The sequence below is a fragment of the Carcharhinus amblyrhynchos genome, chromosome 8 (genome assembly GCF_965287045.1).
Source record: "Carcharhinus amblyrhynchos chromosome 8, sCarAmb.v2.hapA, whole genome shotgun sequence".
Classification (NCBI taxonomy): Eukaryota; Metazoa; Chordata; class Chondrichthyes; order Carcharhiniformes; family Carcharhinidae; genus Carcharhinus; species Carcharhinus amblyrhynchos.
The window spans coordinates 83,653,164-83,670,832 of NC_137331.1; the positions used below are offsets into that span (position 1 = coordinate 83,653,164).

Below are 17,669 nucleotides of genomic sequence, written 5' to 3' on the forward strand. Positions count from 1 at the left end.
CTCCTTCTTGAACAAGGGGACAACATTTGCTGTCCTCCAGTCTCCTGGTACTATACTTGTAGACAATGATGACATAAAGATCAAAGCCAAAGGCTCTGCAATCTCCTCCCTAGCCTCCCAGAGAATCCTAGGATAAATCCCAACCAGCCCAGGGGACTTATCTATTTTCACGCTTTCTAGAATTGCTAACACCTCCTCCTCATGAACCTCAATCCCGTCTAGTCCAAAAGCCTGTATCTCAGTATTCTCAACTACATTGACTTTTTCCTGTGTGAATACTGATGAAAAATATTCTTTTAGTGCCTCTCCTATTCTTCAGACTCCACACACAACTTCCCATTACTGTCCTCGACTGGCCCTAATCTTGCCCTAATTGTTCTATAGGTATATTCTGACATACCTATAGAAAGTTTTAGGGTTTTCCTTGATCCTACCTGCCAAAGACTTCTCACATCCTCTTCTGGCTCTTCTTAGCTCTCTCTTTAGGTCCTTTCTGGTTAACTTGTAACTCTCCAGTATCATAACTGAGCCTTCACGTCTAATCTTTACATAAATCTCCTTCTTCCTCTTCACAAGAGATTCAACTTCCTTAGTAAACCACGGTTCCCTCGCTCGACCACTTCCTCCCCTGCCTGACAGGTACATATTGATCAAGGGCACGCAGTAGCTGCTCTTTGAACAAGCTCCACATTTCAATTGTGTCCATTCCCTGCAGTTTCCTTCTCCAGCCTATGCGTCCTAAATCTCACCTAATTACCTCATAATTTCCTTTCCCCCGGCTATAACTTTTGCCCTTCGGTACATACCTATCCCCTTCCATCGCTAAGGTAAATGTAACCGAATTGTGGTCACTATCATCAAAGTGCTCACCTACCTCCAAGTCTAACACCTGGTCCAGTTCATTACGATGTGGATGTGCCGGTGTTGGACTGGGGTAAACACAGTAAAAAGTCTGACAACACCAGGTTTTAGTCCAACCGATTTAGTTGATAGTAAACACACAAGCTTTCGGGTTAGTCCCTTCGTCAGGTGAAGGGACTAACCCGAAAGCTTGTGCGTTTACTATCAAATAAATCGGTTGGACTAAAACCTGGTGTTGTCAGACTTTTTACCCAGTTCATTACCTCAGCATTCAAGAGCATTTTACATGCTAATAGAAACATAGGAACATCCTAAATAGAAAATTGCACAAGTACCAGAACCAAAACTTCCAAAAGAATTCAAAGAAAATATAACTGATACTGCTTTTAAATTATTTGTGGATGCAGTTATTGCTGTAGTTTTGTACACTGCCTTTCATATTCATCTCTGGAATGTGCTTGAATGTAGCACCGATGCAATGATTTAAGTGGATGGAAAATGTGGGGATTGAACTGAAATTTTCAGATTAACTCCAGTGGGCAAGACCTAGCCAATCGGAAGGGATCTTGAAAGATTTTGTCTCTTGTGGAAATCCGAAATGCTTTTAATACTGAGTACTTAGTGGAGAATACCCAATGCATTAATTATGTCAAGGATCATGTGGTACTGAATTTTGATCTGTAATATTAACCCTGATTTTAAACCTGGAAGGTGGGGGTTTGGAAAACAAAGGAAAACAGAGCAATGGCTTTGATGATCAGTTTCCAATCCTCTCTGGCTATTGGTGTAGTTCCAAAGAACTGCTCAAACTGTAGCATTTTTTTAAAATGGAGAAAGGGCAGGCCAGTGGACGACTTTGGTGGTGCGAAAATTATTTGAAACATTTTAAGAGACATTGGACAGTCAGCATGGATTTGATAAGGGAAAATTGTGCCTGAGTCACTTACTGAATTTTTGAGAACGTAACAAGGTTTGATTTGATTTATTATTGTCACATGTATTAGTATACAGTGAAACGTATTGTTTCTTGTGCGCTAATCAGACAAAGCATACCGTTTATAGAGAAGGAAATGAGAGAGTTATAGCAAGGGTGTAAAGAAAGATCAACTTAATGCGAAGTAGGTCCATTCAAAAGCCTGATGGGAGCAGGGAAGAAGCTGTTCTTGAGTCCATTGGTATGTGACCTCAGAATTTTGTATCTTATTCCCGATGGAAGAAAATGGAAGATATAATGTCCAAGGTGCATGGGGTCCTTAATTATGCTGTCTGCTTTGCCAAGGAAGTGTAGACAGAGTCAATGGATGGGAGGCTGGTTTGCGTGATGGATCGGCTACATTCATGACCTTTTGTAGCTTCTTGCGGCCTCTGGCAGAGCAGGAGACATACCAAGCTGTGGTACAACCAGAAAGAATGCTTTCTATGGTGCAACTGTAAAAGATGATGAGAGCCATAGCTGACATGCCAAATTTCCTTAATCTTCTGAGAAAATAGAGGCATTAGTGAGCTTTTTTAACTATAGCGCCTGCATGGAGGGACCATGCTGTTGGTGATCTGGACACCTAAAAGCTTGAAGAAAGGATGATTGAGGGTAATTGGTTGGAAGTAGTCCATCTAAGCAAGATTTTAGCAAAGTTTTTCTCAAGGTTTCACAAGGCAGATTGCTTAGAAAATTAATCTGGAAATCCAAGGGGAAGTTGCAAGTGGGATCTAAAATTAGCTCGGTGACAGGCCGCAAAGGATAAACATTGACGGATGCTTTTGTAATTAAAGGGGCTATATTTTACATGCTCCCATTGGTTTTCAGTGGGGAAATATGTAAAATAGGGTGGGTTCCCAAAGTACCAACTTCTCGCCCATCCCAACTCACCCCCATAATATGGAGGAAGGTCGGGGTAGTGGTTGTGCTGGATATTGAAATCGGCACACCACCCACCAAATTTCAGTAGTTAATAAAGGGGCAGTTGGACTTGATCCCAATAAAACGCTGTCTATGTCATATAACATTTGACATGGGAGTTGGGCAGAGGTGTGCAGCATGATTCAAAAAACCAAATATTTTTCAAAGGGTGAGAACGAAGTGGGGAGTTATTATCTTTGAAGACAGCCCTTTGTGAATTGGGCATGCAGTTCCCCTAAGATAAATCGCCTCCTCTTCCAGCTCACCCACTGTATTAAACACACAATCCCCATACCTGTCCTCTCCTTAACCTGTCCAAACTCTCCCTGCCCAAGACCCTGGATCCATTGGGCCACCTTCTTTTTTCTGCTTGTAGTCCCGGCAACTGCCTGTATTGATGGAGTGCTGGACAGTTGGTTTGGTGGCAACTTCTGAAGGCAAGATTTCCTCCCCAGTGAGGCACCCCACACTGCCCTTATTTAGTTCTGGCCGTGAGGCGACCTGACATGGAGTGGATCGGCTTCCCACACAGGCTTTGCTTTTGGAGGGGTAGCAAGCCATCTGCCTCTCCCTCATATTCTGCCCAAAGACTGCTTCAGTGGGCAATCTAGCCTACAGGTCTCAGTACTGGCTCCATTGCTGTTCATGATATATATTCATGGTTTAGAATCAAATGTAAGAAGTATGATTGAGTAGCTTGAAGGTAATATGAAAATTGATGTTGATCTTGAGGAGGAATGCTGAATATTGCAGGAAGGTCTCATTTGACAAGAGCAGTGCTAAATTAGCTTCATTCAAAGAAATATGAGGTAATGCCTTTGAAAAGGAGAAATGAAGCAAAGAAATGCACAATAAGTAGTAGTCAATAAGCAGTGTCAATAAGCAGAGGAATCTTGGAATCCTGGAGGAAGATTGCATGCTGCCGAGTCACTGCATTACAGGAAGGATATGATCACACCAGAGAGGGAACATGGGAAATTTATTAGGACGATGACAGGAAAGTAGGGTGGAATTTTCCCAACCTGCCCATGCCAGGAGAGATTGATGAATCCAGCGGGAAGTAAGAAATCAGGATTTTGCTGGCATGCAAATAGTTCACAATTCTCCTGATGGCAGGTCAATGATGAATCGGGTATCCTGCTGTCTAGTTATTTGATGTGCATTCATTATCATCTTATAAATGCTCATTCAATATGCTGCTCACTGGAATAAGATGGCACCCTCAAATCATGCGTCACAGCAGCAAAAAATCATGCTGGTCTGATCCACATTTGAAAACGGGTGGTATGCAGTGGTAAGATCTCACTTGGTTCACCACTTTGATGTGAGTGCTACATTCATAACCTACGTGCCGCAATGCTGTGCCAGTCTCATTACAATGCCAGTGGAAGGTGACACTGGAACACTGGATGAGCTGGAGGGTCTGCTCCCAGTAGCTGCCTCCATAGTCCATAAAGACAATGTTGTGCAGCAGTACTCAGACAGTCAGTCAGGGCTGAACATTCAGACAGACAGCAGCATTTTTACCCAGGAGGGAGGGGGTCAAACATCAAATATATTAACAAAGTTCAATATTTTTACAGTGGTTGCAAACCCATGACCCAAGAGTGATTTCAATATTTCCTAATTTTCTTAATCCTACCAGAGGGTAGCAAGAGAAAGAGTAGGCCCACTCAATGACAATGTGTGGAACTACAGGAAGAGGGTGAAATCCTTAATGAGTATTTTGTATCACTATTCACCAAGGACAACAACATGACAGATGTTGAGGTCAAGGATAGGTGTGAACGCTGTTGAGAACATCAATATATAAAAAGAGGAAGTGTTGAGTGTCCTAAATTACATTAAGGTAGATAAACCCCTGGTGTCGAGTGGGGTCAATTGCGGAGGTAAGGGGAGAAATAGCTGGGGTCTTCGCAGATATCTTCACATTCTCTTTAACTACAGGGACATTCCAGAAGACTGGAGAATTGCTAATGTTGTTCCCTTGTTTAAGAAAGAAAGCAGGGATAATCTAGCAAATTATTGATTAGTGAGCCTGACATCAGTGGTGGGGAAGCTTTTGGAGATGATGTGAGGAACAGGGTATATACATTTTTGGAGGAAAATGAACGACATAGTGTCACACAACATGGTTTTGCACAGGGAAGGTCATGTCTCATCAACTTGATTGAGTTTTTTGAAGAGGTGACAGAGAAAATTGATGAGAGAAGGGTTCTGGATGTAGTTTATATGGACTTTGGTAAGGCGTTTGACAAGGTTCCACATGGCAGGCTGCAGAACTCGCTTGGTTATGGAAGACAGAGTAGTGGTAGAAGGGTGTTTTTCAAAGTGGAGATCTATAGCTGGTGGTGTTCTGCAGGGATCAGTGCTGGGGACCTCTTATTTGTAGTGCATATAAGTGATCTGGAGGAAAATGTGGGTGTCCTGATTAGTGACACAAAGATTGGCACTGCTGTTGATAATGCCGGGGATTGTCAGAGGATACAACAGGATGTGGATAGATTGGCGCCTTGGGCACAGAAATGGTAGATGGAGTTTAATCTGGACAAATGTGAGGTGATGCATTTAGGAGGATCAAATTTACATGTGAATTATACTGTGAATGACAGAACCATTAGGAACATTAACATACAGAGGGAACTGGGTGTACAGATTCACAGTTCCCTAAAAGTGGCAACGCAGGTGGCCAAGGTGATTAAGAAGATAGATGGCATGCTTAACTTTATTAACTGGGGCATTGAATACAGGAGTTGGGAAATCATGTTGCAGCTATATTAAACCTTGGTTAGACTGCATTTGGAGTATTGCTTGCAGTTCTGGTCACCACATTATCAGAAGGACATGGAAGCTTTGGAGAGAGTGCAAAGATGGTTTGCCAGGATGTTGCCTAGTCTCAAGGGTGTTGGCTATGAGGCAAGGGTGAATAAACTAAGATTGTTTTCACTGGAAAGACGGAGGCTAAGGGGAGATCTGATACAGGTCTACAAAATTTGAGAGGCTTAGACAGGGTGGATAGTCAAAGGCTTTTGCTAAAGGTGGAAGTGTCAATTACAAGGAGCACAGGTTCAAGATGAGAGGGGGAAATTTTAAGGGAGGTATGCAGAGAATATTTTCATGCAGAGTGGTGGGTGCCTGGAACGGGCTGCCAGTGAATGTGATGGAAGCAGGCCTATTCGCAACATTTAAGAGGCATCTGGATGGGTACATTAATAGGAGGAAATAGAAGGATATGGACAAAGTAAGGGCAGCAGGTTTTTTTTTAGTTTAGTTAGGGCATCATGATCAGTGCAGGCTTGGAGAGCTGAAGAGCCTGTTCCTGTGTTGTACTTTTCTTTGTTCTTTGTTCATTACACATGGGTAGAGTCACAACACCACAGCAGAGTATGAGCCAGCCAACTGATTGCAAGTCTCGATGCCTGTGATGACCTTGGCGGGCATCCTCTGGTGGCCCAAGGTCTGAAGGCCCTGACCTGGAAATGGTCTTCTGCTCAAGGGCTGATGCACCCTCGTTGACTTCAGCAGCTGAAGTGATAGGGATTCTGAGCAGCCAGGCACCCTTGGATTGTCTTGAGTGGAAGCCACTGGGATGTCTCGTTGATACCCATCCCCCTCTGGGTGCCCAAGTCCCCTCCCTGACCTCTTGAGGAAAAGGAGCACCTGGAGAGAGGTCAAGGTGGTTTGTCCACCTCTTGCCTAGACACTGATGGTGCCAGAGAACATAGGACCAAGGGATCATACTGCATGCCTAGTTTCAGTTACATCCTTTCACAGAAGTGTAACTCAATAGCATAGTGATCTAATGGAATTACAATTGTCCTTTGTAACTGCAATTGGTTATCATTGCTATTCCTTCAGCAAGTATAGTACCTTTATATTCAAGATAGCAGATTTCATTCCTTAAAGGACATTAGTGAACCAGATGGGTTTTTAGGACAATTAATGATCGTTTCATGGTCACCATTACTGAGAGCAGCTTTCATTCTTGATCTTAGTAATTAAATTTTAATTTCACAACTGCTGTGGTGAGATTTTAACCCATGTGACCAGAGCATAATCCTGGACCTCTGGATTACTAGTCCAGCAACATGAGTGCTATGCCACCAAGTCCTTCTATCTGCCCTCATTCAGTAAAAGTCCCAGTATTAACTAGCACCTGATAATTAAATGAGTCTGTGATTAACACATTGATCACAGATCTCTAAACTCTGACATCTCCAAACTCCATGGGCTGGGGCTCAGCTCCTCCCTCTGCGACTGGATCTTAAACTTCCTAACCCACAGACCACAAACAGTAACACCTACCTTCTTCATGGTCATCCTCAACACTGGCACTCCATAAGGCTGTGTCCACAGCTGCTTACTGTACTCCTTATAAACCTATGACTGTATGGCCAGATTTCCCTCCAACTTGATTTTCAAGTTTACTGATGACACCACCGTAGTAGGTCGGGTCCCAAACAATGATAAGCTGGAGTATAGGAAAGAGATAGAGAATCTGGTGAACAGGTATGATGATAATAATCTCTCCCTCAATGTCAACAAAATGAAGGAGATAGTCAGCGACTTCCGGAAGCATAGTGGAGGACATGCGCCTCTCTACATCAATGGTGATGCAGTGGAAATGGTTGACAGCTTCGGGATTTTAGATGTCCAGATCACCAACAACCTGTCCCTCCATACCGATGCTATAGTTAAGAAAACCCACTACTTTCTCAGAAGTCTAAGGAAGTAAGACCATAAGACACAGGAGCATAATTAGACCACTTGGCCCTTCATGCTTATTGCAGCGTTCATTCATGGCTGATACTTTTCTCATCCCCATTCTCCTGCCTTTTCCCCATAACCCCTGATCCCCGTATTAATCAAGAACCTGTCTATCTCTGTCTTAAAGACACTCAATGATCTGGTCTCCACAATCTTCTGCGACAAAGATTTCCACAGATTCACTACTCTCTGGCTGAAGAAATTCCTCCTCATCTCTGTTTTAAAGGATCACCTCTTTAACAGAGGTTGTGCTCTCTGGTTCTAATTTTTCCTACTAGTGGAAACATCCTCTCCACATCCACTCTATGCGTGCCTCGCAGTATCTTCTAAGTTTCAATAAGATCCCCCTCATCCTTATAAACTCCGACGAGTACAGACCCAGAGTTCTCAGCCATTCCTCACATGACAAGCTCTTCATTCCAAGGTTCATTCTTGTGAACTTCCTGTGGAACCTTTCCAAGGCTGGCACGTCGTTCCTTAGATATGGCACCCAAAACTACTCACAATACTCCAAATGTGGTCTGACCAGAGCCTTATACAGCCTCAGAAGTAAATCCCTGCTCTTGTATTCTAGCCCTCTTGACATGAATGCTAACATTGCATTTGCCTTCCTAACTGCCGATTGAACCTGCACATTAATGTTAAGAGAATCTTGAACAATGACTCCCAAGTCCCTTTGTGTTTCTGATTTCCTAAGCGTTTTCCCATTTAGAAAATAGTCTATGCTTCTATCCCTCCTTCCAAAGTGCATAACCTCACATTTTTCCACATTGTATTCCATCTGCCACTTCTTTGCCCACTCTCCTAACCTTTGGCATTTGGCATGTCCACTACAACTCTCAACAACTTTTACAAGTGCACCATAGAAAGAATTCTTTGTGGTTGTATCACAGCTTGGTATATCTCCTGCTCTGTCTAAGACTGCAAGAAGCTACAAAGGATCATGAATGAAGCCCTGTCCATCATTCAAACCATCCTCACACCCATTGACATTGTGTACTCTTCCTGCTGCCTCAGAAAAGCAGTCAGCATAATTAAGGACCTACACTCCCTGGACATATTCTCTTCCACCGTCTTCCGTTGGGAAAAAAAACTAAAGCCTAAGGACACATCAGTCGACTCAGGAACAGCTTCTTCCCTGCTGCCATCAGATTTTTGAATAGACTTACCTTGCATTAAGTCGATCTTTCCTTACACCCTAGCTAAGACTGCAACACTACATTCCGCACTCTCTCCTTGCCTTCTCTAAATCTGGTATGCTTTGTCTGTACAGCATGCAAGAAGCAATACAATAATAAATCAAATCAAAACCTAAACCCTGCATGGCCAATATAATTTGTACAGATTCATTATTATCTTCATCGTCTTCCTCAGTATTCTCTTCATCGTGTCATTTTGAGATCCTGACCTCTTTGCTTTGAGCAGTTCACTTAATAATAATTTTTCAAGTCACATCTGAAACATCTGTTTACTGTTCCTGAGGCATTTCTCGATTAATTTGTCCATTATTTTTATCCCAAATTGTCTTCTGCTGTAATAGCCAGATCTGCTAAAGATGTTTTCATCCTTACACTCACCAGCCTTTAGCCCTTCTGTTGTGTTGATGCCTGCATAATGTACCATCCATAAAATGCACTGCAGCAACTCACAAAGTGGGTTTTTATTGAATTCCAATTTCACTATCTACTGTGGCAGGATTTGAACCCAGGTTCCCAGATTTTGCTCTGGGTCACTAGTGTACCACTACACCACTGCCTTTTCCATATTGAACTTGAACAGCTAAGTATTTCTTGTTAAAAATTTATCAAGGGGAAAAAGCAGTCTAATCCTATATCCACATTGTTGTTTTAGAGATATTTGTACATATTATGAAATAACTTGTGTGTTTAGCCTTGCCTTTGACGCCCAAATATGTGTTAAGATTTTCTGAATAATCTACTAAAATATACAAAGGAGAGTAAAGCTGCTATCGATTTGAAAATTCAGACAAATTGAATGATGCTTTCTCACATGCTTTGCAATCTTCTTTGTAGACCCTTCAACAGAACACATTCCGAGCGTCTGAATACATATAAGATACTGAAGATGTTCCCAGCAATGAACGCACACTTTACAGATGAGGAGTTAAAACAACTCAGTAATCAGATAATGATGGAATCATGGCCTAAAGGTTCCATAGGTATCCCTCTTCTGTATCTTCCTTCTAAGTTTGTAAAGTACAGATTTTGAATGGAGAATTTTTATGTTTTACTTTCACATACTGAAGTAGATGTAAACCTGCATGGTTCAAATCTTTTTGCTTTCAATTATCTTGCTACCTTTCTTATACAATTAATCTAGTTGCTATAACTTAAGTCATAGATATTGTGATGAATGAACAAACTGAATGTCAATAACCCCAAGATTTCTGATCTTCTCTTGTTAATCACGTTCTGTTTTTAATTTAGCAATAGTTATATTTTAGTGCAAAATAGATTGTGAAGCATGACCTACTAAAGTATTCCTGAATTCATGTATGGTAGCTATCTGAGACTCTATGAGAGCTCTCAGCAGAGGATCCATCATGGCGAGTGACTTGTGCTGATGGAGCTCACCACTCTGCTTTATTTGGTTATAATGACCCATGCAAGTCCTTGACATAAGTTTGAGTTAGATGACTTCATGCCCTGAGGCAATGTGGGCAAGCTTGCTGGCAGGTTGCCTAGAATTTCCTGATGTGTGCCCATCAGTCTCCTTTGGCAATATGAGCCCCCAGAGGACTGCATTTGAGTCTTCTGTAGCAGAAGTATTATGTAGCATCACCCTCCAGTGAGCTGGAACATGTGGCATTTTACACCTCTTTTCTTTTTCCTGCACCCTTCTGCTTAGTGATGCAACCTCTCATTTAGTCTATCCTCATGCCATTACCTGAACAAGCAAAATTATGAAGTGCTGGTGTAGATTTCATTCAAATTTATTAAAAGTATGATATGCATTTCCCTGTTAGATCAAAACCCACATGATCTTGCAATTAGCAAAGTCCTGCCAAGTTCTACCATCCCTATTCCCTGCTTTGGGAGCTCTGATCAACCCTGTGTTAAAGCAAGTGTTTGTTGGAAATTCTATGTTTGTTAACAATTAGAAACTTCTCACTGTATTTGTGCTTCACAAATACAGTGGTTTAACTGACGTAAATATCGGGTTCAATCCCTGTTCCAGCTGAGGTAGACTCAGGGCCTGCCTGAAAGAAGGCCTATGTTTTTGGATTGTGCTACAACTTTGTTTGGGGTTCAGCCTCTGCCCAACAGAAGCAAACACAGAATTTTAGCACCCTCTGAATGATGGGATCTGAGGCAAGCTGCCAATAAAATGGCCGGGAACAAAATCTAGACCATTCTGTGAAGCAGTCTCACCACCAGGCAGTCAGCAGGGGAGGAGGTCAATTAAGGATAGTGGGTGTATCTTCCATGCTGCCAGCAGCAATCAGTGGGCTGGCAGCACCACCCTCCAGTGAGTTGGAACCTGTGGCATTTTACACCTCTTCCCTTTTTCCTGCACACTTTTGCCTAGTGATGCAACCCCTCATTTAGTGTATCCTCATGCTTTTACCTGAACAGGCAAAATTATGAAGTGCTGGCATAGTTTTCATTTAAATTTATTAAAAGAAAAGTACGATATGCATTTCTCTGTTGGATCAAAACCCACATGATCTTCTCTTGGTAGCACCATCAAGAGAAGTGGCTGCTGCTGAGGCAGCAAGGAGAAAACGCAGGCACCTCCGTTTTATGATGTCCCCAAAAGGGTGAGCATTAAATAGAATTTTACGTAAGTCAAGCAGCTATGCCCGGAGAATGGAGTGAAAACCCCACCAGCAAATGTATTGGGTTCTCAAGGACATCATTGACTGCCAGCGGAGTGTTCCCAGTGCCATAGAGCCTCTGGCTTTGATGCCTCTTCCCCCCCACCTGCCAATAAACTGCTGGGTAGCTGCCTCCATAGAGCTTGTGTGGCGTCCCTGTGCCGTTCAAACAATTCCAGCCTGACAAAATGCTTCCCTGTGTCCAACAGAAAGCTGAACGACTGTCTCTTTTGCCACTGGAAAAATTCTCAACAACATTGTTGAGCCACATTACAAAGCTCCCCAGCATCTTATTGTCTCAGTTACCTTCATTCCAGCCACCATAGAAGTCTGGTAATTTTTTACTCAAGGCCACTTGTCAAAGGGGTACTTCTTAGGTGGGATTATCTTGGCCTTTGGCTTGGGAATCTGCTGGAAAACCAATATGTCAAGTGAAACAAAGCATACTTGCTGCTGTCTACAGAAATGGGACTGTGAACCAGTAAGATTTGAGGTTTGCTTTAATCTAATTATAAGAATTAGGTCAATTACAATTACAAAACTAAGTTGAGAGAGCAGATCTAAAGGGGACTGCCAACTCAGACCAGCTACAAAATCGTATATGAGGATGTTTACATAAACACTACAGACTTTATTAAGTTTTCTACAGGAAGCACAAAATTGTGATGTTCAGCAAAAAGGGCAGACGTTAGCAGTGGCATTCATGATAGAATAACAGACCTGAACCTTTAGGTGACCGGCGTCTTGTCTCTTGATTGAGGTTTATCTTCAGTCTTTATTCTTCTTGATAATGATGCATGCTAATTAATTCACAAATCTTTACATTACACACTGTTCTGAGCTTGACTCTGCGTTTTTGGTAAAATGTCATTTCTGTCCATCCAATTGGACAGTCATTACTTAATTGATCTTTCACGATGGGACCTTGAGCCTGGTTGAGGTCATTTCCATTGTTATTCCAGGGGACTCTAGATTTGTGCTTCCTTTCTGGCTATTCATCAACAACAATTACTTAATGAGATTACTATGCTCTTGTCTTATTTGGAGATGCTGGCTTTGGACTGGGGTAAGCACAGTAAGAAGTATCACAACGTTAGGTTAAAGTCCAACAGATTTATTTGGTAGCACAAGCCACAAGCTTTCATCAGGTGAGTGGGAGTTGTGTTCACAAACAGGGCATATATAGACACAAACTCAATTAACAAGATAATGGTTGGAATGAAGTCTTTACAGGGAATCAAGTCTTAAAGGTAGACAATGCGAGTGGAGAAAGGGTTAAGCACAGGTTAAAGAGATATGTATTATCTCTTGCCAGGACAGTTAGTGAGATTTTGCAAGCCCAGGCAAATCGTGGGGATTACAGATAGTCTGACATGAACTCAAGATCCTGGTTGAGGCCATCCTCATGTGAGAACTTGGCTATCAGTTTCTGCTCATCAATTCTGCATTGTCGCGAGTCGTGAAGGCCGTCTTGGAGTACGCTTACCCGAAGATCAGAGGCTGAATGTTCGTGACTGCAGAAATGTTTCCCAACAGGAACAACAGCTATGGGGACCAAATTCGCACCTCAATATGCCAACACCTTCATGCACAGATTTGAGCAAGACCTCTTCACCCCACAGGACCTTTAACCGATGCTGTACACTAGATACATAGATGACATTTTCTTTCTTTGGACTCATGGTGAACAATCACTGAAACAATTATATGACGACAGAAACAAGTTCCATCCCACCATCAGACTGACCATAGACTACTCTTCTGCCTGGTGATTGTCGAGCAGTGTTCATTCATCCGTTGTTGTAGCGTCCGCATGGTCTCCCCAATGTATCATGCATCGGGACATCCTTTCCTGCAGCGTGTCAGATAGACAATGTTGGCTGAGTTGCAAGAGTACGTACTGTATTAATGGTGGATGGTATTCTGACATGATGACTTCTGTGTCGATGATCCAGCACGTCTTGCAGAGATTGCTGTGGCAGGATTGTGTGGTGTCGTGGTCACTGTTCTCCTGAAGGCTGGGTAGTTTGCTGCAGAAAATGGTCTGTTTACAGTTGTGCAGTTGTTTGAAGACAAGAAGTGGGGGTGTGGGGATGGCCTTGGCGAAATATTTGTTTTCTTTGATAACATGTTGAAGGCTCTGGAGAAGATGTCGTAGTTTCTCCGCTCCGGGAAAGTACTGGATGACGAAGGGTACTCGTGTTTGTCTTCTGAGAAAGTCAGTGCGGCTTTTTGCTGTGGCGCATTGGAACTGTCGATCGATGAGTCGAGCCCCATATTCTGTTCTTGTGAGGTCATCTTTCAACGTCTGGAGGTGTCTGTTTCGATCCTCCTCATCTGAGCAGATTCTGTGTATATGACAGTGGCCCCTCCTTTGTCTGCTGGTGTGATGACAGTATTGTGGTTGGTCTTGAGAGCGCAGATGGCATTACGTTGTACTTGGGTGACATTCAAGGCTGTCTTGTGAGTGCAGCTGATGAATCTGGCATTGACACACCTCCTGATGGCTTGGGCATACATGTCGAGTCGAGGACAGTGGCCTTCCGGAGGAATCCAATTTGACTCTTTCCTCTTCAGTTGCTGCACAGCGGACCCCACTGTCAAAATGGACCCCATCAGCCTCGCAACAAACACAGAGGAATTCATCAGGCAAACAAGGTTCTGGGAGTTCTTCCATAAACCCCAAGAAGCCAACAGCAAACCCAATGAGACAGCCAGTGAACCAGAACAGTCGACAGAGATCCGTGACGTAGCGACCGAAAAGGAAAGAGTCGATTTGGACTGCTCTGGAAGGCCACTGCCTTCGACTTGACATGCATGTCCAAGCCATCATGAGATGCGTCAATGCCAGATTCATCAGCCGCACTCACAACACAGCCCCGAATGTCACATAAGCACAACACAATGCCATCCGCGCTCTCAAGATCAACTGCAACATTGTCGTCAAACCAGCAGACAAAGGACGGGCCATCGTCATACTGAACAGAACGGATTACTGTAAAGAAGAGTACCGACAACTGAACAATGAGGAACACTACAGACAGTTACCTGCAGATCCGACCAAAGAACACACCTGTCAACTGATCAAGACCTTTGATCCGGACCTTCAGAGCACCCTCTATGCTCTCATCCCACGTACTCCCCACGTTGGAGATTTCTACTGTCTCCCGAAGATACACAAGGCCACGTACCCGCCATCCCGTTGTAGCAGGCAATGGGACCCCATGTGAGAACCTTTCCAACTATGTCAAGGGCATCCTGAAACCCATGTACAAAGACCCCTCAGCTTTTGTCGCGACACTATGTACTTCCTACGTAAACTCAGCACGCATGGAGCAGTTGAACCAGGAGCACTCCTCATCACAATGGATGTCTCGGCACTCTATATCAGCATCCCCCACAATGATGGCATTGCTGCATCTATTCCAGTACTCACCGCCGTCAACTGCCAATCTCCAGATGCAATTTGACAAGTCATCCGCTTCATCTTGACGACAATGTCTTCACCTTCAACAGCCAGTTCTTCATCCAGACACTGGGTACAGCCATGGGACTAAATTCGCACCTCAATATGCCAATATCTTCATGCACAGGTTTGAACAGGACCTCTTCACCGCACAGGCTTCAACTGATACTATACACTAGATACATAGATGATATTTTCTTCCTTTGGACTCATGGCAATCATTGAAACAACTATATGATGCCAGAAACAAGTTCCACCCCATCATCAGACTCACCATGGACTACTCGCTGGAATTGGTTGCATTCTTGGACATAACACATCTCCATCAAGAACAGTCACCTCAGCACTTCACTGTACCACAAGCCCACAGATAACCTCATGATGCTCCACTTCTCCAGCTTCCTGAACACATTAAAGAAACGATCCCCTACGGACAAGCCCTCCAAATACACAGGATCTGCTCAGATGTGGAAGATTGCAAGAGACGCCTCCAGACACTGAAAGATGCTTACATAAGAACAGGATATGGAGCTCAACTCATAGATCGACAGTTCCAATGCGCCACAGCGAAAAACCACACAACCTCCTCAGAAGACAAACATGGAAGACAGAGTACCCTTCGTCGTTCAGTACTCCCCCAGAGCAGAGAAGCTATGACATCTTCTCCAGAGCCTTCAACATGTCATCAATGAAGATGAACATTTCGCCAAGGCCATCCCCACACCCCCACTTCTTGCCTTCAAACAACGGCACAACCTCAAACAGACCATTTTCTGCAGCAAACTACCCAGCCTTCAGGAGAATGGTGACCACGGCACCTCACAACCCTGCCACAGCAACCTCTGCAAGACGTGCTGGATCATCGACATGGATGCCATCGTCTCATGTGAGAAAGCCATCCACCAGGTACACGGTACATACTGTTGCAACTCAGCCAACATAGTCTACCTGATATGCTGCAGGAAAGGATGTCCTGAGGCATGGTGCATTGGAAAGACCATGTAGACGCTACGACAACGGATGAATGAACACTGCTCGACAATCACCAGGCAGGAGGGTTCTCTTTCTGTTGGGGAACACTTCAGCAGTCACAGGCATTCAGCCTCTGATTTTTGGGTAAGCATTCTCTAAGGCAGCCTTCACGGCACATGACACGCAGAATCGCTGAGCAGAAACTGATAGCCAAGTTCTGCACACATGAGGACGGTTTCAACCGGGATCTTGGGTTCGTGTCACACTGTCTGTAACCCCCACAACTTGCCTGGGCTTGCAAAATCTCACAAACTGTCCTGGCTGGACACAATACACATTTCTTTAACCTGTGCTTAACCCTATCTCCACTCACATTGTCTGTACCTTTAGAACATAGAACATAGAACATTACAGCGTGGAACAGGCCCTTCGGCCCACAATGTTGCGCCGACCAGTCTTATTTTTAAAAAAAAACATTGACCCACTAATCTAAACCAATCCCTTTTCGTCCATAAACCTATCCACCAATCTCTTAAACGCCCTCAAACTAGGCGCATTTCCAACTGCAGCAGGCAGGGCATTCCAGTCCCTCACCACCCTCTGGGTAAAGAACCTGCCCCTGACATCTGTCCTATAACTACCCCCCCTTAATTTAAAGCCATGCCCCCTCGTGCTAGCTTTCTCCATCCGAGGAAACAGGCTATCACCATCCACCCTATCTAAACCTCTAATCATCTTATATGTTTCTATAAGATCCCCTCTTAGCCGCCTTCTTTCCAGTGAAAACAACCCCAAATCCCTCAGTCTCTCCTCATAGGACCTCCCCTGCATACCAGGCAACATCCTGGTAAACCTCCTCTGCACCCTCTCCAAAGCCTCCACATCCTTCCTGTAATGTGGGGACCAGAACTGCACACAGTACTCCAAGTGCGGCCGCACCAGAGTTGTGTACAGTTGCAACATGACGCTGCGACTCCTAAAGAGTCTTTAAGACTTGATTACCTGTAAACACTCACATTGCAACTGTTATTTTGTAAATTGAGTCTGTGTCTATATATGCCCCGTTTGTGAACAGAACTTCCACTCACCTGATGAAGGGGCAGTGCTCCAAAAGCTTGTGGCTCATGTTACCAAATAAACCTCTGGGACTTTAACCTGGTGTTGTGCGACTTCGTACTGTGAGTTTCTTATTTCACAGCTATTTAGCTAAGCACATTTACAGCCATTACTAGTTAAAAGGCTAACAGCCTTTCTGAAAGAATCCACATATTAGCACCCTTTAGAAAAATAAATTTTTACATGTTCTGAATTAATCTTTCCCATTGCTTTTTGATATGTAATGATTTGTGCAGAACTGTAGCTATTATTTATCCATCATGCTTTTGTGATTATGTTACATATGGAATACGATTTTAACCATAATACTTTAGGATATGTCAACTCAGTCTTAATAGTAGCATGGTAAAATAAATTCAGTCCTACTAGCCTTGTTCTTGGCCAATATGATTTTGGGAGCAGTTCGGCCAGTCTGCTGTGCTGCTCAAGTAGCGCATTGGTTCCGAGATATCAGCACAGCCATTTCACAGACGTCATGGCCTCCATGCATCTCCCAGGCAAAGATTTTTGGCGTCATCAGCTCTGCACTGAATATCATGTGGAAATGTTATGGTAATTGACATTTCCATATGATTAGTGAGCCTGGGATTCTCCGGGCCCATTAGTGTTCCCCCAGGAGTGGTTCCCTCCAGTGGGGTTTACAACTGCTCACCATTGAAAGGGAACAGGCACCCTGACCCCACTGGAGGGCAGAGTGGCCACTGAGGTTCCCTGGGTGGTTGGGACTAAGTGGAGAGTGGATGCCCCTTGGG

General features: G+C 43.7%; 1 protein-coding gene across 1 annotated transcript in view; it reads left to right on the forward strand.

Annotated features, from left to right (window-relative positions):
- cnbd1 (cyclic nucleotide binding domain containing 1) overlaps positions 1-17,669 on the forward strand; it is a 131,504-nt gene that overhangs the window by 61,148 nt on the left and 52,687 nt on the right. The window contains exon 5 of the mRNA XM_080194954.1: positions 9,559-9,704. Within this exon, the coding sequence (XP_080051080.1) occupies positions 9,559-9,704 (146 nt within the window). The remainder of the gene's footprint in view (positions 1-9,558; positions 9,705-17,669) is intronic.